Source organism: Chlorocebus sabaeus, chromosome 25 (genome assembly GCF_047675955.1).
Source record: "Chlorocebus sabaeus isolate Y175 chromosome 25, mChlSab1.0.hap1, whole genome shotgun sequence".
Taxonomy (NCBI): Eukaryota; Metazoa; Chordata; class Mammalia; order Primates; family Cercopithecidae; genus Chlorocebus; species Chlorocebus sabaeus.
This window is the reverse complement of record NC_132928.1, coordinates 1,496,418-1,521,987: the sequence shown is the minus strand read 5'-3', so window position 1 is coordinate 1,521,987 and position 25,570 is coordinate 1,496,418. Positions and strand designations below refer to the sequence as shown.

At 53.2% G+C, this 25,570-nt stretch overlaps 1 protein-coding gene and 1 long non-coding RNA gene across 2 annotated transcripts in view; one reads left to right on the top strand and one right to left on the bottom strand.

Annotated features, from left to right (window-relative positions):
* WNT9A (Wnt family member 9A) overlaps window positions 1-10,840 on the bottom strand; it is a 29,396-nt gene extending 18,556 nt beyond the window's left edge. The window contains exon 1 of the mRNA XM_007988213.3: window positions 10,666-10,840. Within this exon, the coding sequence (XP_007986404.3) occupies window positions 10,666-10,760 (95 nt within the window). The 5' untranslated portion in view covers window positions 10,761-10,840. The remainder of the gene's footprint in view (window positions 1-10,665) is intronic.
* Window positions 10,841-11,013: 173 nt separating this feature from the next.
* Window positions 11,014-18,302, top strand: LOC140710225 (uncharacterized). The gene is made up of 3 exons (XR_012091162.1): window positions 11,014-11,125; window positions 11,366-11,472; window positions 17,335-18,302. It is a non-coding gene; the product is annotated as an uncharacterized lncRNA (long non-coding RNA).
* Window positions 18,303-25,570: the final 7,268 nt, after the last annotated feature.

Below are 25,570 nucleotides of genomic sequence, written 5' to 3'. Positions count from 1 at the left end.
AGCTGTTTCTAATCTGCTTTTAAATCAGTCCATTACTTACTTTTTTCCCCCTCTAGCTCTATTTGGTTTTTCCAAACTTGCTGGGTCAGTCTTTGTGGTTTTCTGAGCCTTGCAGCCATCCCCAAGTGTCTTCCTTCCTAAAGGAGGAGCGAGGAGAGCTGCTGCACTCAGCACCGCTGCTCTGCTTCCTGGGCTGCAGCTGTCTTTTTGAGGCCCCCGTTGTGTTTCTGTGCAGGCCTGGTTAGCTCTGACCCCGGGCCGCTCACTGTACTGAAGAAACAGTTGGCAGAAACAAGTTGAAGGAGAGGATAAAGGTACTACAGTAGGTGGAATGGTGTGCCCACCAAATGTGTCTAACGGAACCTCAGTCAGGGGCCTTATGTGGAATAACAGGCATTGCAGAAATAACTGAGATAAGGATCTCAAGGCAAGATCATCCCAGACACGGTGGGCTCTAAAGCCAGTGGAGGCTGTCCTTATAAGAAAAAGGAGAAGACAGAGAGGCAGACGAGAGGGCCACGTGAAGATGGAGGCAGGGTGTAAAGTGGCTCAGTCACCAGCCAAGGAGCCCCACAGTTCACAACCATCACTGGCAGCTGGAAGACGCAGGAAGGACCCTCCCCTCAAGCCTCCAGAGGGGCATGGCCCTGCGGATGCCATGATTTCAGACTTCTGGCCTCCGGATCTGAGACAGAAGTCCTCTCATTTCAGGTCAGCCAGCCTGTGGTGCCTGACAGCAGCCCCAGGACGCTAGCACAGATTTTGGAAAGGATCTCATTATGTGCACACCAGCCAGGCTTCTAGGGCCATCTGCAGTCCCAGAGTCAAGCCACCCAAAATCCAGCATGAAGCCAGGGCCCGGGACCACACCGGTGACTCAGACCTCGGTGCACACATGGTGGCTGTGCCCTGCCCTGGGGGCCACCTGGGGCTGTGGGAGGGTCTCCTCTGAGTACTCTCTCCTTAGCGGACCCCAGCCTTTACTATGCACCCTCATCCCATGAGACCAAACCAACCCCACACTTTCTTGTTCAGCATCTCTTCTTGCTATTTCTAGGGATCCCCACCCTCCATCCATTTCATCAGCTCTTTGACACTTATAAAGTTAAATACACACACACACATGCACAAAGACAAAAACACACCCACACAAACCCCCCCCCACAGATACACCCATACACACAGACACACGTGTATACACACACCCATAAACCCATACGCACACATACAGATATACCCATATACACACCCATACAAACTCATACACACAGACACACACATAAACACATGTACGGGAACAAACACACCCACATAAACCCCCTTACACACACACACACACACCCATATGAATCCATAAACCCATATACACAGACACATGCATACACACATGCACAGGAACGAACATACCCACACAAACCCCCCATACACACAGATATACCCATACACACATGTGTACACACAGACACACCCATACACACGTGTACACAGACACACCCGTATGAACCCATAAACCCATAGAGATGCACACATAAGCACGTGCAGACACAAAACCCCCCCACATGCATACATGTATACACACATGCACATGTCCATCCAAACCCAAACACACGTACATGCACACACACAAACATATATATGCATGTACACACATAAGATCCATGTAAAAATTCAGCTTTAGTTGTTTCAAGCAGAAAAGCCTCTAAGTCTTGTGGGTCTGTTGCTGAAAACGGGCATCTATGCTCTCCAGTGTCTCCTGTCTTCATGTCCTAAACTACCTAGGGAGTGTGTTTTTGACTCTGCTACACCGGCAGGAAACCGAGGTTCAGGGGATTAAACAGTGTGGTGGCCCGTGCAGCCCGTGAGTGCGGAGGCAGGGCTGGGACCTGAAAGCGGCCTCTGACCTGACTACACCCCTGCCAGGCCCAAGGCAGCACCAGTTCGTGACTGCTCTCCCCAGTGAAGGGCCCGGATGATGATGGCTCCAAGGGACACCCATACCCCTCAAGCCTCAGCCACCTCCCACCTCTGGCTATCATTCCAGGTGCAGCCATGCAGGAGGACACAGGCCAGCTGGAGAGAAGGAAGATCTCTCAACACCCATACATGGCTGCAGCTGCCATGCCACAGGGCACACAGAACAGTTCCACGCTGCAGATGGGGCTGCAGACAGTGCTGGTCTCAGGGACCATGGGGGAGGTGGCTCTGAGGAGTGGTGACCTGGCCATCTCCTTGAGCCCTGGAGGCTGGCCGGGATGGTCAGCACTGACCCCTACAGAAGCTCTGTGGAGACCATTCTCCAGCCCCACAGAAACGGAGCTTAGCACTCATGGTGCTGAGTCTGGGGACGTCCCCCCACTCCTTGGGCTGGGCCTGATGCTCCCATGTCCTGGCTGCTTGGGGATCGGGCCACCCTGGGAGGACCCAGACACTCAGACACGTTGCCCTGTGCCTGAGGGTAGCCAAGTGGGCCTTGTCCCCAGAGAGAACCCGAGACACACAGGGATAGCCACCACACACTACCCAGTCCCTAAAGTCACAGGCTCCTTCCAGGTCCCAGCACAATAGACAAGAAGTCCTGCGGAAGGAGCACACATCACCAAGGCTGGCCTCTGACCTCCCTGCCTCCTGCCAGCATGTCTGGCCACTCTGACCGGGACCCAGCTCTCTTCCCCAGGCTGGGGTGGAGGGAGAGGAGACTGCAGTTCCAGAAGCCACAACGCCCTGCCAGCAAAACCTCAGTCCTGCCAGACAGCATTTAATTTCTGTGTGAAACAAAATCAAAACAAATTCTAGCACTGAGAAACCGGGGCTGAGATCAACTCTCCACCTTCCCCATGGTCTGCAAATCAACCCAGCCTGAGCCCAGCTTCCAGCCCAAGCACGTCTACTGTGTCCCTCAGGGCTGCAATGCCACCAGGGCCCAGTTGCACCCAGGAGGAAGTGGGGCACATGCCTCAGGGATGGCAAGCGTGGCCCGTGCAGATGCCCAGGTGCCCGTCAGGCAAGGAATCCTCAGTCCTGACAGAAACACCCCCCCTCCACCCTGCTGAAAGCACCGTGTCCCACGGCAGCCCCTGGAATAAGCCCTGCCCTGTCTGTGTCTGCAGCACCCATGAGGTCCCCCAAACCAGACCACAGAGGCCAGCCCAGCTCCCCCAGGCCACTTGGGCTGACTGCCCTTTTCTGGGGCAGGACCCTGGACCCCAGAGGGGGCACAGCTGGTCTGTGGGCTGCAAGACAGGAAACCAAGGCTGCACACGGGACCCCCCGGGGGAAAGGTGAAGAGCAGAAGCTTCCAGAAGGCCTCTGTGCTCAGTGACCACAGCCCCCCATGGCCTTCCCAGACAGCCGCAGACCCACACAACTGGTCAGAAGGACAGGGAGAGCCACACAACCTTCCAGCGGCCACCAGTGTCACCTCCCACACTGTCATCCCCTCTGGAGCTCACTCTCCTTGTGGGTGTCACAGAGGGGGCATCCCAAAGTCCACCTGGCTCCTCTCCCCACCCCACAGTGACCCCAGGACTGCCGCCTCTGTCCCCATCTGGCCAGGAGGGACGCCGGCCCTGACGTTCTCCAGCTCTGGGAGGCTCTGGCAGTGGCTCCTCCTGGGCCAGACCTCCAGCCCACTTCCCCTGGCTGCACTGACCTCAGGTATCGCTAAAAAAAACAAACGCAGCTTGCGGCTTGCCTTTTTCCATCATCCCGTCCGGCCACTGGTCCTGAGGTGCTGCAGCTGCCAGCTGGACAGCTGGGCTTCCTCTGGCGGGCAGTGGCGCCCAGCCAGTCAGCACCATGCCGGGAGGGGGCAGGCTCCAGGGAGAGCCCAGGCTGCAGGTAATGGAGCTGGGGCAGCCCAGTGCCACCCAGGTCAGCAGGCACAGCTAGACTGTCCCCAGCCACCTGCCACCCTGCCTGGCCTGGCCCGGCCCATGGATGTGCTTGAATATGACCCCTGAAGGAAAACTAGGGTCACATCCCCGCCAGGGCTGCACTCCGCATGGTTGCTCTGGTGTGGCCATCAACACCTGGCCTACCATCCACACACGGGAAGGTGCGGCAGCCTGGCAGCGGCAGGTCTGCATTGCACTACGTCTGGCCACAAGTGCAGACATAGCCCTGCCAGAGTCAGGGTCCTGTAGGACCCAGGGCTGGGCTGTCAGGTGAATGAGTGACACAGATCTACCTGGCAGAGAGAGCCACAGGCTTGAGGGAGTCTTGGGGTAGGGGGGAACACAGAATACAGCTTGGAGAAGACCCCACAGGGACCCTTCTGGCCAATCCCAGAATTAAGTGACCAGGGAGAGAAGGATGCATCTGAGGAGACTCCATGGGGACCCTCCTGGCCAACCCGAGAGTTGAGTGTGCAGGGAGAGAAGGAGGCATCTGGGCAGTCACTGGGCTTCCTGCAAGCAGCAGCAGCCCGGGCCGACCTCGAGGGACAGGAGAGGCCCTGGGAGCACAGGGGAGATGGCACTGCTGTGCCCCAAGGGCCTCATCTGACCCTCAGGGTTGGCCCCATCAGAGGTCAACTTCCAGCCAGAAGGCATGGGGTCTGGGGAACCCCCATTCGTGGCTGGCCTTCTGGGTTCTGGGAACCTGGCTCAGTCCCCAGTCCCAGACACTCCTGCGGGTGCCACCCTGCTCCCAGACAACTGCGCTGGTCCTGACCCCGCCACCCAGCACAATGCACAAAGGGAGCCCGTGCCGCAGCCGGGATCAGGTGGCGTGACCGAGGCCTGTCAACAGATGTCGCTTTCCCACAGCCCCCACCCTCCCACAGGCATTACCTCCTCCCTGCCCGGGTGTCCAGGGCCTCCGGGAGGTATCCGTGCCTGTGCACTCTTTCCTAGGGGAAGAGTCACCCACACGCTTCTTCGATGGCCAAACCCCAGAGCAGAGCACCCCTAGCCCGGGCCACCCAAGCAGCCGGTGGAGGGTCCCAGGCTAGGGCAGGCACTGGGGCCCTCTGCAGCCTGCAGCAGGGCGGGAGCAAGATGAGGTCAGCTGTCTCCCCATCCACACGTCCGCCGGCTGTGGGTAGGACATCTGCTCCCTCAGCTGTGGCAGGCCAGGCGCTGCTGCTCCGTCCTCACCACACACCCTTCACACCCTCCAGGGAGCCAGGATCCCCAAGCAGGTGGGGCAGGGTGGGGTTGGTGGTTCCGAGGCCCCTGGGTGCAGAGCAGGAGGGAGGAAGGCCACCAGCGCCTGCAGGGGCCATCAGGCTGACACTCCAGGCCCTCCCACTTACGGCTCCACTGTCCAGGAGCCAGGTAACTGGGTCCCTCTACTGGCCACTGGGGTCACAAGCCAGGAGTCCTGGAGAAATGCCCCCACTTTCCACTGCCCCTGTCCTCTCCTCTCCATGCTAAGAAGTCCCCAGGGAGTTCCCTGGCCCCCAGGGCCCCTCCCCTCAGCCCTCTGCTGAAGTCTGCCCCACTGAGCCACTTCCACGATCTCTCGAAACAAGGCAGCTGCCTGGCCCCTTTCCTCCCTGCCCTTCTGGCCCTCCAGAGCACGCTGTGTGGCCTTTCTTCCTGATGCCAGGCCCCATGTGCTTCCTGGGGTGTCCTAAGTTGTTGGAGGGGGCGGGTCTCCAGGACAACACCTGCCCAAACCTAAGACTGAGCTCTCAGCTGCTCCAAACCCTCTGGCCCACAGTGCTCAGAGCACCTGACCCAGGCCCCAGCTAAGGGGTCACCCCAGACCCCATCTTCCTGCCAGCCCCTTCCCAGGCTTCTCTTGCCCACCACACAGCCCCATGATTCCACACCTCAGGCCCACTCCTCTTTCTCCAGCCCTTCCAGGGACCCATAGGTGCCCCTCAACCAGGCAGCCAGCTGTACCCCAGGCCTGGTGCACAGAGAGGCAGAGCCATGGGACCAGGCAGGGCATGTCCTGCCCACAGCTGGCGGCCTCCCTCTTTGACCCTGTGGGGTCTGATGTTGGCACTAATGTGAGAAACACATCCCCTCCCCACACCCATGACAGCAGCCTCTCCGTAGCCTCCTCTGAGAGTCCCTTGAGCACCCAGAACTGCCCCACACCAGGCTCCAGGAAACAGGGGATGTGCTGGCTGCCCCCACCCACCCAGTAGGGCTGCCAGGGTGTCACCGGCTCCTTGTGCAAGGGTAAGAGCACCCACGGGCTCACAGTTCTAGAGACAAGGTTCTCCTCAGTCCAAGGAGAGATCCAGAATATATAAAGAGCTCTCATAACTCAACAGGAGAAAGACAAGCAGCCCCACTAAAAACAGGCAAAGGAGCTGCATGGACATTCTCCAAAGAAGACCCATGGCCCATGAGGCCACGAAAGGATGCTCAGCGCCACTGGCCACCTGACAAATGCAGTCAGAGCCACACAAGGTGCCATTCCACACCCACTAGGATGGCTGCAGTAGAAAATAAAACAGAAAACCAGTGTTGGCAAGGAAGTGGAGAAACAAGCCTTTGTGCGCTGCTGGCAGAAATGTAAAATGCTGCATCCAGAAGACAGTTTGGCAGGGTCTCAAAAACCTAAATGCAGGTGGGGAGTGGGGGCTCACGCCTGTAACCCCAGCACTTTGCAAGGCTGAGGCGGGAGATCACTTGAGCCCAGGAGTTCAAAATCAGCCTGGACAACACAGCAAAACCCTGTTTCTACAAAAAACAAAATTAAAAAAATTTAGCCAGGAATAGTGGCTTGTGCCTGTGGTCCCAGCTACTTGGGATGCTGAGGCGGGAGGATGGTTGAGCCTCTGAGGTGGAGGCAGCAATGAGTCTCATCACATCGCTGTACTCCAGCCTGGGTGACAGAGCAAGACCCTGTCTCAACAAAACAACAAAAACAAAAACATCACATGCAGAGTTACCATGTGACCCAGTACCTCCACTTCTAGGTACGTACCCCAAGAACTGAAAACACACACATACACAAAACCCCACACACCAATGCTCACAGCAACATTATCCATCATAGCCAAATGGTGGAAGCGATCCAGATGTCCGTCAACTAATGAACGGGTCAAAAAGTCTCTCGGAGAGTCTTCCAGTCAAGTCTAACTCAGTCGTAAGAAAGAAGGCAATACTGACGCGTGCTACAACAGCGATGCTGAGTGAGAGAAGCCAGGCGCGGAGGCCACACAGCATAGGATTCCATTTCTAGGAAACGTCCAGGACAGGCAGACCCGTGGAGAAAGAACGCAGACGAGTGGTTGCCAGGGACTGGGGGAGGGGAACGGGTAGTGACTGCCTAATGCGTATGAGGTTTCTGGGGTGAGGAAAATGTTCTGGAATTAAACAGTGGTAAGAGCTGCACGGCCTGGCGAATGAGGTAGTACTCAAAATCACAGGGCTGTATACTAAAAGACTGGATTTTATAGGACGTGAGTTACAGCCAATAACAAAAATCCTCGGCCAGCCCTGAGGCCCACCAGGCGCCCAATTCACAGTGGTCACTCCCTCCAGCCTGGCTTCTGGACCAGTTCCAAGCACCTTTCCAGCCCAATGGCTGGCTCTGGGGCCACGGCCGGGGGCACCTCAACAATCCCTCAGTGCCTGCCTTGGTCATGCCTCTTCCAGGCAGGCCTCCAGGCTACTGAGGCCCAGAGAAGGGGGCAAATTGGCAGGGCCTGGCCTTGCACCATCATGCCCTCCAAAGTAGCCTGCAAATGTTTCCTGAGTGATGTAAACTGCAAGGGCCATCACCACAAAACAGCCTCAGGGTCTTTAAAGAAGAACTCCAGTGGGAAGCCTCAGCCCTCATCCCGAGCCAGCCTGGGACCCCTAAGGAAAGGGCTGCAAGATGCCAGGGAGCCAGGCAGCCTAGCAGCCACAGGTGGGGGTCCAAGCGCCGCTGGGCAGGAACAGCCCCCAGGCCCAGGCCCAGCCCTGACTCCACATCCAGAGGGTCTGGGCGCAGCAGAGCAGCAGTCCTGGTGTCTAATCCGGAACTATCATCTCAGCTGAGACCACAACCCAGCAAGGGCGAATCGAGAGAGGCCTCCCAATGGAGGACAAACCACGTTCTCAGACCACCACCAGGCCCACCCTCTTACAGTAACCTCGGGGAAAGGGTCTGAGTCTGCACCCCAAGCCCTTCCTATGACCTCAGGCTGGCCTTCCTGCTTACCCCTCTGTCTAGAAGGGCTTGGGGCCAGGCCAGTGAGGAGGCACAGGGACACAGCTATGGGAGAACCAGATGGAAATGCCACCTGCTAGCCATGCCAAGGTGCAGGGCCAGGCCAATGGGGAGCCTCTTCCCCACAGGGGGTCCAGCCTGGTGGCCAGAGGCTTCTAGGAGGGCAGCGGGCGCCAGCCAGGGTTGGGTTGCAGCTCAGGGAGCAGGCAGGGAGGGCTCCCATGGGTCCACGTGACCCTCCCCCAGGCCAGCCTCTCCTCTCCGGGTTCCTGAGCTGTAACTGGAGCCGCGTTCCTGCCCGGGAGCCTCCGTGCCAGGCAGAGCTTTTGAGAGGGGGAAGGGAGAAAACGGCCCTAGATCCCAGCCCCTTCTCCCTGCTTCCTGGATTGGAGCTGGGAAGGGCCACCCCAGCCCCCCTCCAGCTCCAGCCCCACCTGGCCTTTAATGCCCTGGGCCACCCCCTGCCTTTGCTGGGCCAGGAGCCACAGCCCCAAACCAGCAGGAGAGGCCTTCGCACAACCCAGCCTGGAGCCCTTTGTGCCCTGCTTCCCCTCCCCAGCCCAACCTTGGGAACTGACTTAAGGGGGGCCCAAGGCCTCTAGCAGTCCAGATGGAGCCTGGCCTGCCCTGACCCAGGATGCCCCCCAGCCCCTGGTTCAGGAAGGTACTCATTCTCCATCCATCAAACAGAGTCCTAGCTGCCCTCTGCAATGCCAGCTGTCACCAAAGGCAGCACGCTTGCCCTCTGGACTTCCCACAGGGCAGCTACATGGAGAGCTGCCCTCAGACAGGACTCAGGAATCCTCCCTTGATGGGTCCTTTGGAGCCAAGAAGCAGGGCCAAGGGGCCTCGCCAGAAAAGCCACAACAGCACTTAAGTCCTTGCTATGCGCCTGGCACCAGCCTGGACTTCACTGTCTGCAAGAGAGCTGAAACACACACACACAAAGCAGCAGAGCCCCTTGACCTTCTCCAGAGCACAAACCCCAGAGATAGGTCAGAGACGGAGAGGCCAGGACCCAGCCCCACCCCCTCTCCAGGAATCGGATCACAGCAGGGACAAAGCCGCTGCAGCCCGGACAAGCCTAGGGTGTGTCCTGAGCCCCAGAAGCAGAGCCTCCGTTGGGCCGGAGAGCAGGGAAGCACAGCTGGCTGACGAGGCCACGGTGACTCACCGCGGACCTGTGGCCCTCCCTCCTGCCCTCCCGGGTGAGGCTACGGGCTGCACAGATGGCGTGCCGTGGCGTGCCAGCCCAGGCCCAGGGCCGTACCCACAGTCAGAGCCAGGAGAGGGCTGCGGGTGGGGGCCCCAGGGAACTGAGACACTGGGCTGACCCTGGAAGACGACCCAGAAGAAAGGAACAGAGAGAAGAAAGGGGGAGAAAGAAAAACACAAAGGGAAAGTTTCCCATGAAAATATTTTATTTTCTTTGAGAACAGGATACACCTGCAGGGCTCCTCGGCCCAGGCGGCCTCTCCCTGCCCGGGCGGGTGCCAGATTCCTGGACCAACGGGGCCCTCTGCCGGCCAGCCCGCCGCGCGCTGGCGCTCAGGCCAGAGGGCCGGGAACAGGTGACCGGCGGAGGGCGGCGGCCCAGGGAGCGGCCCAGGGCGTCCAGGTCGAGGGCTGGGATCCGAAGGCCAGCCAGGGCTCCCAGAGGCAGCGCTCGGGGTAGGAGGCGGGAGGGTGGCGGTGAGGCCCGGGGCGCTGCCTTGCACGGTGCCACCCTGCACCTCAGCGTGCCCAAAACGCAGCGAGGGTCCCTGTAAAGGTCGCTGGACTGGGCATCCCAGACTTGGCAGAGGGGGAGGGAAGAAAGAAGGGAAAGAAAGGAAGAGAGAGACGCGCCGACAGCCCCGCAAAGCGCTACTGCAGAGACACGCGAGCACCGGCAGTGACACCGCGGGACGCCCCGGCGGGGCCCTGCGCTCCCGGCCAGGTCCCATGGACGCGCTACCGCGGGCCGAGGCCCGGGCCACAGCGTCAGAAGCAAAGCGCAAAAAAATAAATAAATTCCTCCAGCTTGGAGGGTTTCTCTCTCTTTCTTTCTTTCTCTCTCTCTCTCCCCGTTTGGGGCTCAGAAAGAGGAACATCTGGATTTTGTACGTATTTTTGTTATTGTTAAATTAACTTCTCGAGAAGAGAAAGGGGGGAAGCTGCTAGGTGGGCGATGGCCAGGGGCTGAGGACTCAGGCTCCAGCCTTTTGGCAAGGACAGGGCGGCCCAAGGAAGCCGGGACCTGATCCCAGTCCCTAAGCGCGAGGCAGTCCGGCTCACGGCGGCTGCGGCGACTACGACGACGACGACTCTGCGGTCACGGAGGACCGCGGCCCAGCGCAAGCCCGACGGGTCCACCCGCCTCTCTACCCGTGACACGCCGCGGACGGAGCGACTCGCACGCCGCAAACAAACAGCGCCAGGCAACCAGGCGGCCCCGCCGCGCCCCGGCCCAGCCACCCTGGGTGCCTCGGGGACTCCGGACGACCCCGCCCCGGCCCCGCCGCCCCCGCCCACCAGTGCGCGCCGGCCGCCGAAGGCACCTACCCGAAGTAGGCGGCAGAAGGGCGCAGCGCGGCGAGCAGCAGCGTCAGCCCGAAGGCCGCGGCCAGCCAGCGCGCCAGCGGGGACCCATCCAGCATCTTGCCGCACCGCGGCGGCCGACCATCGCGCTCCCAGCTCCGCGCAGGGCGCGCCGCGGCCGCCGCCCTCTTATAGCGCCCGGAGCGCGGCCAGCTGGGCCCGGCCCCGCCCCGCGCCCGGGAGGGGATCACGCCGGCGCCGGGGGCGGGCCGAAACCCGAGCCGCGCGCGCCCGTCCGCCCGCCCCTCCCGGCCGCTCGGGGCCCGGGCCGCCGCTCCCGGCGCGGGTCTCGGGCGCGCCCTTCCCGGCGGGGTTGGAGGAAAGGGAGGCGGGGAGCGGTGAGAACTGAGGGCGGGGCGTGCGAGAATCCGGGGCGACTACGGCGAGACGGCATTAGGGGACCGGGGCGGGCATCGGGAAGCAGGTAGAGCGTTGGGGGCGCTGCGGTGGGAGCTTGGAGCGGCCCCGGGGGCGGGATTGAGGGGGAGGGGAAGGGAGGCGTTGGCGGCCGGGTTAGCTGCCGGCGGGGCTCCAGGCCGGGACGGTCGGGGATGGTTCCACAGAGGACCCGGCCGTCTGCCCCGAGCTGCGCGCTGCGCTGATGCTCCGGGGAACCTTGGTGAGGAGGAGTTGGGCCAGCCGGTGATGCCTGCTCCTCTTGCAGATGCTGAGCCCCTCAAGGAGCGGGGCCAGAGAATCGCTCCTTTCTGGCGGGGACTGTGGCCGCTTTCGGCCTGGGAATGACGCGACATAGCCTGCTAGGGCTGTGAGGTGAGTAGCTCTACCTTTTGGAATCCTAGTGGTCTCCCCATTCTTAAATTGTGGGAGGGGAGCTAGCGGCTAAGTCAATGCCACACCAGCCATCGGGCAACGCCCTTCTCCGGAGCCTGTTTCCTGTCCGGGACGGGGGAGAAAGAGGACTCCTGGGATGGAAGGTGCACGCCCAGGTAGCTAGAAGCGCACAGTCACAGCCCAGGGACTCATCCCCTCTGCTGATACGGATTCGGAGCTGCTTCTGAAGCAGAATGGTGTCAGAGGACCCAGAGCTGGCATTAGGATACAGGTGCACACATTCCAGACAGACCTGGCGGTGGCATCCAGGAGAAGGCTTGTAAGTTCCCTGGATGGGGCCTCTGTGCCACGCAAAAAGGGACAGAAGAACAGGGCTTGGGGTCCAGGCTGGCGGTGGCATGCCTGTCACCTGCAGACCCTGGTCAGTGCAGGGCGGTGCCTCCAACACGGGCTAGGCTGCCAAAGCTGAGGACACAGGGCCAGCGAGCCTGCCCAGCCACGTGCTGCAGGGGCCTCAGAGACCTGGGCTGTGGTGCCAACTCTCTAGGCAGTGCCGTCTGCGCCGGCAGGGACTGATTCTGGCACAGTGACCGCAGAGCCTGGGGGGTGGAGCACATGCTCCTGGAAGGCTCTGAAACCCTGCCAGTTTCAGCGACAGAGGCAAATATGAGGGGTCCTCAGAGGAAAAACAAAGACGATAGGAACAGCAGAAAATGGCCCCCACGAGGGTCTGAGCCACCCTCACCACCCCTTGGGCTCCCAGCCCTGCTTCCCTGGGAAAGCCTGGCCATGTGGGTCACCCCGGTGAGCACAACCTTTCTGAGTGCCTGAAGGCCAGCTTGCCAGGTGAGCTCCAGGTGCATGTGGGGCAAAGCAAGAATGGGGAAGGGAGGAGACCAGGCTTGGGCAGTCACTCCCTCTCGGGGCCTCGGTTTCCCCGTCTGAGACCCATCCAAAGTGGTGGCTTTCCTCTAAGGCATGATGTCCTGTGTGGGAGCCCTGGCCCCTGGTTCTGCTTTTCCACTAGGTGTGACTGGTCTCACATCCTTCCCCATCCATAAGACCCCCTCCCGTAGGGAGAGGGCACTCATTTGTCGTCTTTTGCTCACGAGGGGCTGGGCCACCTCCCTTGAAATGGGACTGGCTTAGCAGAGGGAGTGCAGACAGCAGCCCAGCCCACCTAGGCTGCAAGCGACCCCAGTGGGAGGCCCACCCGCCCCACGGCAATGGGCTCCAGTGAGCCCCCAAAGTCTGGCTCTAGTGCCAGGAGGTGAGAGGCAGCAGTGGGAAGCAGACGGGACGGGAGACCTCCCTCTGCAATGGCATGCTTAAAGGCCCGGAGGTTGCCTCCAAGAAGAAGACATGTGAGATTGTAAATGTGCATCAAAAGCGCCTCTGGCACCACAGAGCTCCCTTCCACTGAATCGCTCTCCCAGCGACAGTTTAGTGGTCCCCAAAGGAAGGAGGCAGCTGCCTGGCCGGCTGACGGGTAGAGGGCTCTAGTCCCAGCCGTGGACTCTCAGGACCACATTTGGTGCAAGAGGCTGCTGAGAAGGATGATCTGACACCCATGGAAGGACCCTGCTGTTTCCCCAGAGAAGGGAGGCTGTCAGCTCATGGCAGCTTTTGGTGGTGGGAGTGGCAGGCAGGCCATCCCTGAGTGGTCCCACCAGACCCCCACTTGAAGCTCTGGCCCAGCTCCAGCCAGGAGCCTATCAGAACGCCCAGGAGCCCAGGGCATGTGGCTGACAGGACCCAGGGCACATGAGTGGTAGGGCCCAGTGCCCCAGCAGGGTAATGTCAGAGATACACCTGAGGTCTGGCAGGGCTGGCTCAGTTCTTACCTCACTACACCTAGGATGATGGTGGCAGATAGAGGCAGTCACCTCAGCCTACCTGGACCCAGGGAGAATTACACTCCCTCCCACTAATCTCCCAGGCTCAAACTCCCTTTCATGTCTGGCTGCCCTCGCCCACCGTGGCCTGCCTGCTGCTTCAGCCACAGCCACTAGTGGCCCTTCCCAGAGGGCAGCATTCACCTGCCCAAGGGCACACTGCGCTAAGAAGGCAAGTACCTGCCCCCACCCTCTGCTTCTCTCAAACCATATCCAGAAAACCCTGCGCACAGTTCGAGGGGGAGACGTTTCCCTGGAAGTGTGGGCTTTTTTATTCTCATCTGCCATACTGCAGTCTGGCCCCTATATTTCTATTGGAGAGGCAGGGGCTTGCGGTTCTCTGACTAGAAGCTACATTGTACCCCAACAACTCCCCATGGCCTCCCAGGCCTAAGAAGCTCTCCAGGTAAGGGGAGGGGAGTAGGCAGGACAAACCATCACTGGGCCCACGGTCAGGTGAACAGAAGTCTAACTCTAGTCAAAAACAGGACAGGCGTGGTGGCTTACCCCTCTACTCCCAGCACTTTGGGAGGCCAAGGCTGGAGGTTCGTTTGAAGCCCAGAGTTTGAAACCAGCTATAGACACATAGCGAGACCCTGTGTCTATAAAAAAATAAAATAAGCCAGGCATGGTGGCTCACGCCTGTAATCCCAGCACTTTAGGAGGCTGAGGTGGGTGGATCACCTGAGGTCAGGAGTTCTAGTCTGGCCTGACCAACATGGTGAAACCCTGTCTCTACTAAAAATACAAAAAACATTAGCCAGGCTTGGTGGCAGGTGCCTGTAATCCTAGCTACTCTGGAGGCTAAGGCAGGAGAATCGCTTGAACCCAGGGGGCGGAGGTTGCAGTGAGCCGAGATCGCGCCATTGCACTCCAGCCTGGGCAGCAAGAGCAAAACTCCATCTAAAAAAAAAAAAAGAAAGAAAAGAAGAAAAACAGATTAGCAAATTAGCTGGGCCAGGCACAGTGGCTCACACCTGTAATCCCAGCATTTTTGGAAGCAGAAGCGGGTGAATCACTTGAGGCCAGGAGTTCGAGACCAGCCTGGCCAACATGGCGAAACCCCATCTCTACTAAAAATGTAAATAAATAAATAAATAAATAAATAAAATAAGTTAGCTGGCCATCATAGTGTATGCCTGTAGTCCCAGCTACTCAGGAGGCTGAGGAAGGAGGATTGCTTGAGCCCAGGAGTTCAAGGCTGCACTGAGCTATGACTGCACCAGTGCACTTCAGCCTGGGCAACAGAGACCCTGTCTGAAAAATATATATATATGTGTGTGTGTGTGTGTGTGTATATATATATGTGTGTATATGTGTGTGTGTGTATACATATATGTGTGTATATATGTGTGTGTGTGTGTATATATATATAAATCCAAAGTCCAAGCTCCTCAGTCAAGTCCCAAATTTGAGCCAGTTTGCAGACCCAGAACCCCCTGGATGGAGGGGAGGCTGAGCCCCCTTGAGGGGGACCCGCTGCGCTACCAAAAGCTTACTGTTCTTATCTTTCTCCCAGCCTTCCCCAAAGGCACTTCTGGCCTTTTACCAGGGTGAACATGCAGTGGGGAGAGGAGATAATCAGACCTTTCTGGGATAGCTGGACACAGCCCTGAACCGACATCAATTCCAGGAGACCCAGCAGGCCACAGTGGCCCCAGGCACAGCAGGGGCTTGTGGAGGTCCTGGAACCCATGGAATTGTAGCTCAGTGAACTCCTAGTTGGTCCCACAGCTCCTGGAGCCCCTCCTGTGGTGGTTTCCCCAGCTCCAGATGTGTAATTGTAATGGATGCGCTGGGTAGCTGGCAGAAGCCCCAAGGGATTGCAAGAAGTGTTTAAGGCCAGGCTGGGTTTTTCTTGCTCTACCCCCCACTAGGGTTCAGTATGCTTTCCAAGGAGTAGGGAAGGCACAGCCCTAACAGGTTGTGTCAGCACCAGGGAGGAGGCATGGGCTCAGGAAGGAACCTCACCATGTAGAGAGAAAACCCAAAAGCCGCCTATGAATGCTCATCAGGTCCAGGCGCTCTTGCAAACATCTGTCTTCGTGCAGACCCCTGCCCTGTGAAGTGCTGAATCCCCCACAGCCGCAGACCCTGACTGTGTCCACACAGGGCAGCATGTACAGGGGCTGCCTGAGCTGCCGCGGTGTCTGGGTGCTGCTGGGTCGCCCTGCTGGACAAAGGCAGCCACTCCCCGAGACCAGGCTCATCCCCACCTCCCTTCCAGGCCCAGTCTGGATTCCTCAGGGAAGTGGTGTGGGTTGTGAGGGGCTTGGAGGGCTCTGGGCTCACACACCCCCAATGGTGGGCCCCTTTCGAAAGCCAGGGTGCCCCCACCAAAACAGAAGCAAGTCTCAGAAGCATGTCCTTGGATCCACTCAAGTCACCATGTGGCTGGGAAGAAATAAGTGCTTGTTCCCCTAGGCCTTGCCAGAAAGCTCAGGAGGCAGGACCCTTGAGAAACAGTGACACCTCCTCCCCAGGGCCACTCCTGCCCCGCTGTCCCTGGCCATGCACAGCAACTGGGCTGGGTGAGGATCCTGGCAGCTCCTGTCTCCACCTTTCCAGTCCAGTGATCCAACCTCTTCAGTCCCATGCTCCCTGGGCCAGAGTCACAGAGAGAGAGAGAGATGGAAAGAGAGACAGAGATGAAGAAAGGGAAAGAAAAAGAGAATGAGAAAGAGAATGAGAGACAGAGATGGAGAGACAGAATGAATGAAAGACATGGAATTAATGAAAGATGAAGAGAGACAGAATGAGAGGGAGACAAAAGAGACGGAGAGAGATACGAAGACAGAGAATGAGAGACAAAAAGAGATAGAGAGGGAAAGACAATAAATGAATGAGATAGAAAATGAGAAACAGAATAACAGCATGTGAGAGAGAGGGAGACAGTATGAACCAGTGAGAGAAAGGGAGCTTTTCCCTTGGGGCAGGGAGGACAAAGAGCAGAAATCCCCACAGCCACAAGCCCCTGATTAAGCCTGTGCAGGAGGGGTGTGCGGCAGGGCTGCCTGAGCTGCCACAGTGTAGGCACCGCCAGGTCACACTACTGGGCAAAGGCGTCCCCCCCACCACGCCCACCAAGGCCACCTCCCCAGCTGATGTGCTCCTCTCTGGACCTGGCCCAGCTAACAGAGTACATGAGGATGGGGTTCCAGGGAGCTGCATACCACCGCTCTGAGCTCAAGAGACCATGGGGAGGCTCAGGGCGGGGAAGCTGTTGGCACCGCCCAGGGAAGGGGGGGCAATCTCTTGGGTGGTCTTGGAGGAGTGGGGTGAGAGGTTGCTTATCAGGAAACGTTGCCTCCTTGGGAAGATTTATGAGGCCAGGCAGAGGGTGTCCCTAGGGGAGAGGGCAAAAACCACTCATGAGTCATTTGAAATGGAGCTGGACAAAGAGCTCAAGCAGAAGCAACCCACCCAGACTGCCAGCCATGGGCAAAATGAGCTCACGGGCTGCGCCGTGTGTGTGTGTGTGTGTGTGTGTGTGTGTGTGTGCACGCACGTGCGCGCGCGTGAGAGAGAGAGAAAGACACACAGACACACAGACACAGAATAGCTCCTGGGCTCACAAGGTCAGGCCTGGGAGGCTGAGCCCAGCCCAGGGGCCTCTGCGGAGCCTGGCTCCCTGCAAGGCAGGGCTGCACCCTGCGGATCAGCTAGAGAAGGTGCCTGCATCCCCGCCAGCACACACACACCCCTCAGGCGGCATCCAGCACAGGACCTCTCTTGCTTATTCTCATGGATAGTACCATGTCCTCTGTCAGATGCATACTGGACACTTGCATAGAAATAGTGCAGAGAGACCCCTGGTACCTTTCCCCTGGTTTTCCCCAATGTAACCGCTTGCAAAACTCTAGGATGTTATGACAGCCAGGAAGTTGACATTGATACACTCCACTGACCTTGTTACAGGCACTCATTTTTGTGTGTGGGTGTTTAGTTCTGTGCTAGCTTCATGTGTCCACTGCCACAATCAAGATACTGGACATTTCCATCAGAATGAGACCCCTCATGCTGCTGTTGCGTAGACACGGCCCAACCCAGGAACCCACTCATCTGTTCTCCATCTCTCATTTTGTCTTTTCGAGGATGCCATTTACCTGGAATCCTACAGCAGGTAACTCTTTGGGATTCACTTTTTTACTCAGCAAAATTCCCTTGAGATCCACCCAAATGGATCAATAGTTCATGACTTTTCACTGCTGCATAATATTCCACTCTACAGATATACCACAGTGCATTTCACCATTCACCCCTGGAATCTGGGCTGTTTCCAGTTTCTGACTGTTACAAATAAAACTGCTCTAAGCATTCAAGTCCATGTATTTGTGAACATAAGTTTCATATCTCTAGGAAATATGCCCAAGAAAGCAAAGACTAGGTCACAGGGCAACTGCATGTTGAGTTTTGTAAAAATCTACAAACTGTCTTCCAGAGGGACTGTGCCAGCAGGCACATTTTACACCCTCACCAACAGTGAAGGAGTGATCCAGTTTCTCCACACACTCACTGGGATTTGTAGTTGTCACTTTTTTATTTCAGCCATTCTGATAGATGTGCAGTCATGTATCATTGTGGGTTTAATTTGCATTTTCTTCATGGCTAATTACATTGAACATTCATGATTTTTATTTGCCATGTGTGTATCCTCTTGATGGAATGCCTGTTTGTTTTTTGCTCATTTTCCTTTTTATTTTAATTTTTAAAAATATTTTAAATAGGCCGGGCGCGGTGGCTCAAGCCTGTAATCCCAGCACTTTGGGAGGCCGAGACGGGCGGATCACGAGGTCAGGAGATCGAGACCATCCTGGCTAACATGGTGAAACCCCGTCTTTACTAAAAAAATACAAAAAAAAATAGCCGGGCGAGGTGGCGGGTGCCTGTAGTCCCAACTACTCGGGAGGCTGAGGCAGGAGAATGGTGTAAACCCGGGAGGCGGAGCTTGCAGTGAGCTGAGATCCCACCGCTGCACTCCAGCCTGGGCGACAGAGCAAGACTCCGTCTCAAAAAAAATATATACATATATATATAAATATATATATAAATATATATAAAAATATGTGTTTTAAATATATATATAATATATATTTAAATATATATATTTATATATATATATTTTTTAAAATATATATAATTTATTATTTTTGCCCATGGAGGCAAAAAACTTCTGAAGGTCCTGAGAACATATGCTCCTGCCCACTCTCTAACTGGATTTTTAATGTTGATTTTTGAGAGTTCTTTATATATTTTAGGTATAACTCCTTTGCAAATGTGGTTTACAAATATGCCCTTCCAGTCTGCAGCTTGTCTTTTCATACTCTTCACGTGGACTTTTGCAGAGCAAAACTTTTTAATTTGATGAAGTCCCACTTAACAATATTTCCTTTTGTGGATCATGCTTTTGGTGTCAAGTCTGAGAACTCTTGGCCTAGCCATAGATTTTGAAGATTTTCTCTCATTTATTTTATGTGTTTTATAGTTTTACAGTTACATTTAAGCCTGTGATCCATTTTACGTTATTTTTTGGGTAAGGTGTGAGATTTAGGTTCAGATTCAGTGTTTTGTTTTTGTTTTTGTTTGCCAATGGCTATCCAGTTACTCCAGCACCATTTGTTAAAAGGGCTGCCTTTTCTCTACTGAATTGCTTTTGAACCCTTATAAGAAGAATCAGTTGTGGATATTTCGATGGAGCTATTTCTGGGTTCTATGTTCCATTGATCTATATGTCTGTCCCTCAGCTGTTACCACACTGTCTTGGTTTCAGTAGCCATATACTATAGGAAGACTTACCATCAGGTAGAGCAATTCTTCTCATTTTATTCTTCTTTTCTAAGATAATTTTAGGTAGTTAGGGTCTGTGCCTTCCCATACACTTTATTTTTTTATACTTTATGTTCTAGGTTACATGTGCACAACCTGCAGATTTGTTACATATGTATACATGTGCCATGTTGGTGTGCTGCACCCATTAACTCGTCATTTACATTAGGTGTATCTCCTAATGCTATCCCTCCCCACTCCCCGCACTGCACAACAGGCCCCGGTGTGTGATGTTCCCCTTCCTGTGTCCAAGTGTTCTCATTGTTCAATTCCCACCTATGAGTGAGAACATGCAGTGTTTGGTTTTCTGTTCTTGTGACAGTTTGCTGAGAATGATGGTTTCCAGCTGCATCCATGTCCCTACAAAGGACACGGGTCATCCTTTTTTATGGCTGCATAGTATTCCATGGTGTATATGTGCCACATTTTCTTAATCCAGTCTGCCATGGATGGACATTTGGGTTGGTTCCAAGTCTTTGCTATTGTGAATAGTGCCACAATAAACATACATGTGCATGTGTCTTTATAGCAGCATGATTTATAATCCTATGGGTATATACCCAGTAATGGGATGGCTGGGTCAAATGGTATTCCACTTCTAGATCCTTGAGGAATCGCCACACTGTCTTCCACAATGGTTGAACTAGTTTGCAGTCCCACCAACAGTGTAAAAGTGTTCCTATTTCTCCACATCCTCTCCAGCACTTGTTGTTTCCTGACTTTTTAATGATCGCCATTCTAACTGGTGTGAGATGGTATCTCATTGTGGTTTTGATTTGCGTTTCTCTGATGGCCAGTGATGATGAGCATTTTTTTGTGTGTCTGTTGGCTGCATAAATGTCTTCTTTTGAGAAGTGTCTGTTCATATCCTTTGCCCTAATATCCAGAACCTACAAAGAGCTCAAACAAATTTGCAAGAAAAAAACAACCCCATCAAAAAGTGGGCCTTCCCATACATTTTAGAATAAACTTGTCTAAACCCACAAATTGGCTGAGGATTTGATAGGAACTACATTAAACCTACAGATCAATGTGGGAACAATTGGCATCTTTGCTATTTGAGTCTTGCAATCCATGAACATAGCACTCCTATTTATTTAGGGTTTTTGTTTTTTACTTCTTTCATTATTATTTTGCAATTTCAACACATACTTGATCCTATACATGTTTTTGTTAAGTGTAACTAAATACTTCATTTTCTTTGGAGTGACTGAAAATGGTGTGTTTTTATATTTATTTCAGCTTCCACATGTTCACTATAAGTATATAGAAATAAGATTATTTTTGTGTGTTGATATTTTATCTTGCAGCCCTACAGAACCCATTTATTAGTTCTACAAGGCTTATTTTTTAGGATTCATTGGTATTCCTATGTAGATAATCATGTCCTCTGCCAATAGGAAGAGTTTTATTTCTTCCTTTTCTATCTGTATACCTTTTATTTCCTTTTCTTGCCTTATTACACTGGCTAGAACATTCAGTATTGTGTTAATAAGAGTGATGAGAGCTGACATCCTTGCCTTGTTCTTGATCTTATGGAGAAAGCATTCCTCTTTTATCATTAATTATGACATTAGCTATAAAGATTTTTATATTTTTAATACAAAATATATTTTTAAAGTCCCCCTCTGTTCCTAGTTTGCTAAGAGATTTTGTTATTTAATGGGTGTTCCTATTTTTCTAAGAGATTTTGTCATTAGTGGGTGTTACATTTTTCCAAATGCTCTTTCTGCATCAATACAATCATACGCTTTTTCTTCTTTAGCCTGTCGATATGATGGATTACATTGACTTTCAAACATTGACCTAGCCTTACATACCTGGAATTAATCCCACGGGGTCATGGTATATAATTCTTTTTATATATTGCTGAACTCAATTTGCTAATATTGTGTTGAGGATTTTTGCTTCTAAGTTTGTAAGGGATATTAAAAATGAGTTGGGATTGATTCCCACCACTTCTATTTTCTAGAATAAATTGCATAAACTTCCTAGAATAAATTGTATAAATTTTTCTTTATTTTTCCTTTTTTAAAAAGTACAGAGACAGATTCTCACTGTGTTGCCCAAGCTGGTCTTGAACTCCTGAGCTCAAGTGATCTTCCCACTTCAGCCTCCCAAAGTGCTGAGATTACAGACATAAGCCACTATTCCTGGACTTATTTCTTCTTTAAATGTGTAGTAAAAGTCTCCAGTGAAACCATCTGGCCTTGGACATTTGGGGAAGGAATGTTTATTTACATCAATTTTTTAAAAATGGCCATACGACTATTCAAGTTGTCTGTTTCATTTTGATGGAGTTTTGCTAGTCTGTCATTTGTGAGGAATGGGTCCATTTTTCTTAAGCTTCTCAATTTATGAGAGTAGAAATGTTCATGGTGTTACCTGATTATTCTTGTAATGTTGCAGGATCTGTAGTAATATCTCCAGTTTCATTCATAATATTGGTGATTTGTGTCTTGTCTCCTTTTGTCTTTTTCAATCTTACTACAGGTTTATAAATGTTACTGATTTTATTCTTTTATATTATTATTATTATTATTATTATTATTATTATTATTATTTAGATGGAGTTTCAATCTTGTTGCCAAGGCTGGAGTGCAATGGCACAATCTCGGCTCACCGCAACCTCCGCCTCCCGGGTTCAAGTGATTCTCCTGCCTCAGCCTCCCGAGTAACTGGGATTACAGGCATGCGGCACCATGCCAGGCTAATTTTGTAATCTTTTTTTAGTAGAGACAGAATTTCTCCATGTTGGTCAGGCTAGTCTCAAACTTGCAACATCAGGTGATCTGCCCGCCTCAGCCTCCCAAAGTACTGGGATTACAGGCGTGCGCCACCGTGCCCGGCCCTGATTTTAGTTTTTAAAGCCAAATTTTTGTTTCATTGATATTTCTCTATTGTTTCTCTGTTTTTTATTTCATTTACTTATTTTTCTTCTTTTTATTATTTTCATCCATCATCTCGCTTTTGTTTCATTTTGCTCCTCTTTTCCTAGTTTTTTGAGGTGGGAATTTAGAATATTGATTTGAGAGCTTCCCTCTTTTCTAGCATTTACTATTACAAATGTCCCTCTCAGCACTGCTTTAGCTGAATCCCATATATTTTGATATGTTATAGTTTCATTTTTGTTTCCAAATGTGTACATACCAAACAACAGAGCCTCAAAATCCATGAAGCAAAAACTCATAGAGCTGAAGATGTAGCCAAATCCACAATTATAGTGGAGGAGTCAAAATCTCTCTGTCAGAAGTTGATAGAACTACTCTAAGAAAATCAGCAAGGATATAGAAGAACTCAATAATACCATTGACCTGGAGGGTCTGCTTGACACCCATAGAACACTCCACCCAACAACAGCAGAATATACATTCTTTTCAAATGCCCATGGAACATTTGCCAAGATGGAACACACTATACACCTCAATGAATTTAAAAGAATCAAAGTCACACAGGATGCACTCTCTAACCTCATGGTGGAAGATGAGGACACCAAGCATGAAGCTGGCCAGCCCCTTGGGGAGGCAGGTGAGGTGCTGGGCCAGGTTGTGGTGCTCCCACTGGGTTGGCAGCCCTTCTCTCCCCAGATGCTCTCCAGACTCAAGATTCACATCTGCGAAGTTTCCTTTTTCATCTTGGCTGGAGCTTTGAGCAGTAATCCAACTAAAAGCAGCTCTAGATTCTGCCTGCCTTTTCACCTTCCCATGGCTGGGACTCCCGCCCATGACTACAGCTCCCTAGTGGGCCTCAAGGGGCATGAATTCCTGCATCCAGGCCCTTCCGGGCACCAAGTACTTGTCCCTCTAAACCCCAAAGCAGCCCAAATCTAGTCAAGGGCCCCTGGTCCAAGGGTGCTCACTGCTTCTCCTGGGAGGAGGGTGTGGACAAGCAGGAAGATGCTGAGCTCTTCACTTGCGCATGGGCATGTCCCTGAGGGTGGGGCCAACAGCCTCCAGGGTTGGCTCTGAACTAGTAGCTCTTCTCAACATGTGACAGGCTCAGCCTTTGAGGCCAAGGAGGCCTGTGAGTGACCCCTTCACCCCGCTGAGCCTCTCTGCCAAATTTAATTGACTCCCTGAGCTAGAACAAGATTCCAGGGAGTATGGACCCCTGGAACATTTTTGCCTGAGATTTGGGTAAAGGAGTACCTTGTGTCTTTAAGCCTGGATGCAGGCACAGGCAGATGTGTCCCACCCAACAGAGAGCATGGGACAGTGGCTAGGTCCATGGCTCCCTACTCCTGCTGCATCTTACTATTTTATTTTATTTTACTTTATATTTTATTATTTTATTTTATTTTATTTTATTTTATTTTATTATTTTATTTTATTGAGATAGGATCTCACCCTGTCACCCAGGCTGGAGTACAGAGGTGTGATCATGGCTTACTGCAGCCTCAAGTGATCCTCCTACCTTGGCTTCCCCAAGTGCTGGGATTACAGGCATGAACCACTGCACTCAGCTTTCCTGCTGGATCTTTTGCCTTGGCCCTGCCCCCCACAACCCTGGCCAGCCAGCGGGTGTTTAATGCAATACAAAAGGCAGCATCCTGTCCTGCATGGACCCATCACTGAAGGTGAAGTCTGGGAGGTGGCAGGAGATCCCTCCGGGTCCTGCTGCACCTTCCTGGGCCGTGACTCTGCCTCACAGGAGCCTCATGTCCACCTCATGCCCATCTTCCACTCCCATCTTCCCATTCCACGAACTTCCAAGTCAACAGCTTTCAAGAAACAGTATAGGCCAAGCACGGTGGCTCACACTTGTAATCCCAATACTTTGGGAGGCCAAGGCAGGCAGATCACCTGAGGTCAGGAGTTCAAGACTAGCCTGGCCAACATAGTGAAACCCTATCTCTACTAAAAACACAAAAGAATTAGCCGGGTTTGGTGGCAGGTGCCTATAATCCCAGCTACTTGGGAGGCTGAGGCAGGAGAATCGCTTGAACCCAGGAGCTGGAGGTTGCAGTGAGCTGAGACCATGCCACTGCACTCCGCCTTGAGCAACAAGAGCAAAACTCTGTCTCAAAAAATAAAAAATAAAAAAATAAAAAGCCGGGCGCGGTGTCTCATGCCTGTAATCCCAGCACTTTGGGAGGCCAAGGCAGGCGGATCACGAGGTCAGAGATCAAGACCACCCTGGCTAACACAGTGAAACCCCGTCTCTACTAAAAGTACAAAAAATTAGCTGGGTGAGGTGGCGGGCACCTGTAGTCCCAGCTACTCGGGAGGCTGAGGCAAGAGAATGGCATGAACCCAGGAGGTGGAGCTTGCAGTGAGCCGAGATCACGCCACTGCACTCCAGCCTGGGCAACAGAGCGACACTCGGTCTCAAAAAAAAAAAAAAAGACAGTATAACCATATAACCAGCTCCCAAAGTGATATGAAGTCAAATTTCTGTCACATCTCCAAGCTGTTTACTTCTCCAATCAAACCCTGACTGATAGATACCCTGGGGTATGATGGTAAAGACATCTTGTCTGGGGGCAGTGGCTCAAGCCTGTAGTCCCAGCATGTTGGGAGGCTCAGGCAGGAGGATCGCTTGAGTTCAGGAGGTCGAGGCTACAGTGAGCTATGATCATGCCACTGCCCTCCAGCCTGGACATAGAGTGAGACCCTGTCTCTTAAAAAATAATAATAATAATAAAGACATCTTCAGGTGTGAGTCAGCTTTGCAGTGGGCAAAGGTGCTATAGTCTAGAATTGGTTGGTAAGTAGTGGTTCTGGTATCCATATACACGTCATTATAGCAGGGTTGTCAGGATAAAACTGGGGTAGATTCCAGGGCTCTGGGAGAACATTTGGTCCTGGGGATTCCCCCTCCCCAGCCAGACATGACCCCAGGCCCAGAAGCCAGTGTTATCCTGTATATCTCCCTTGGAAGCACCCAGGTATGGCACCAGCTCAATTTGAGGAGGAGAAGGAAGGAGAAATGTTCCACAAAGATGTGCCGATGGAAAACCATTTTGAAGAGAGTGAATTAACTGTTTCACAAATAAAAATAAAGTCATACCCTAGCTTATGCCATAAACAATTTTCAGGTGGATTAAAGAGATTTTAAAATAATTGAAATACAGGAAAACTTTTTATTTATTCCAGAGTAAGCAAGTGCTTTGTAAGCATAGGAAGAAAGCATTGGTAGTATCTGGGTAGAATGATACAAAATTTTGGTGGCCATCTGGCAGTATACCTCAGAGGTTTTAATTTTGTCAAAGATTTGACCCAGTCTCTAAGCATTTATACTAGAAAAGTAACAGAGATGTACAAAACATTCTGCACAAGGGCAGTGATCAAAGCATTATTTACAATAGTGAAAAGTTACAAGCATTATAAATGTCCCCCAGGAGAACATCTGCTTTC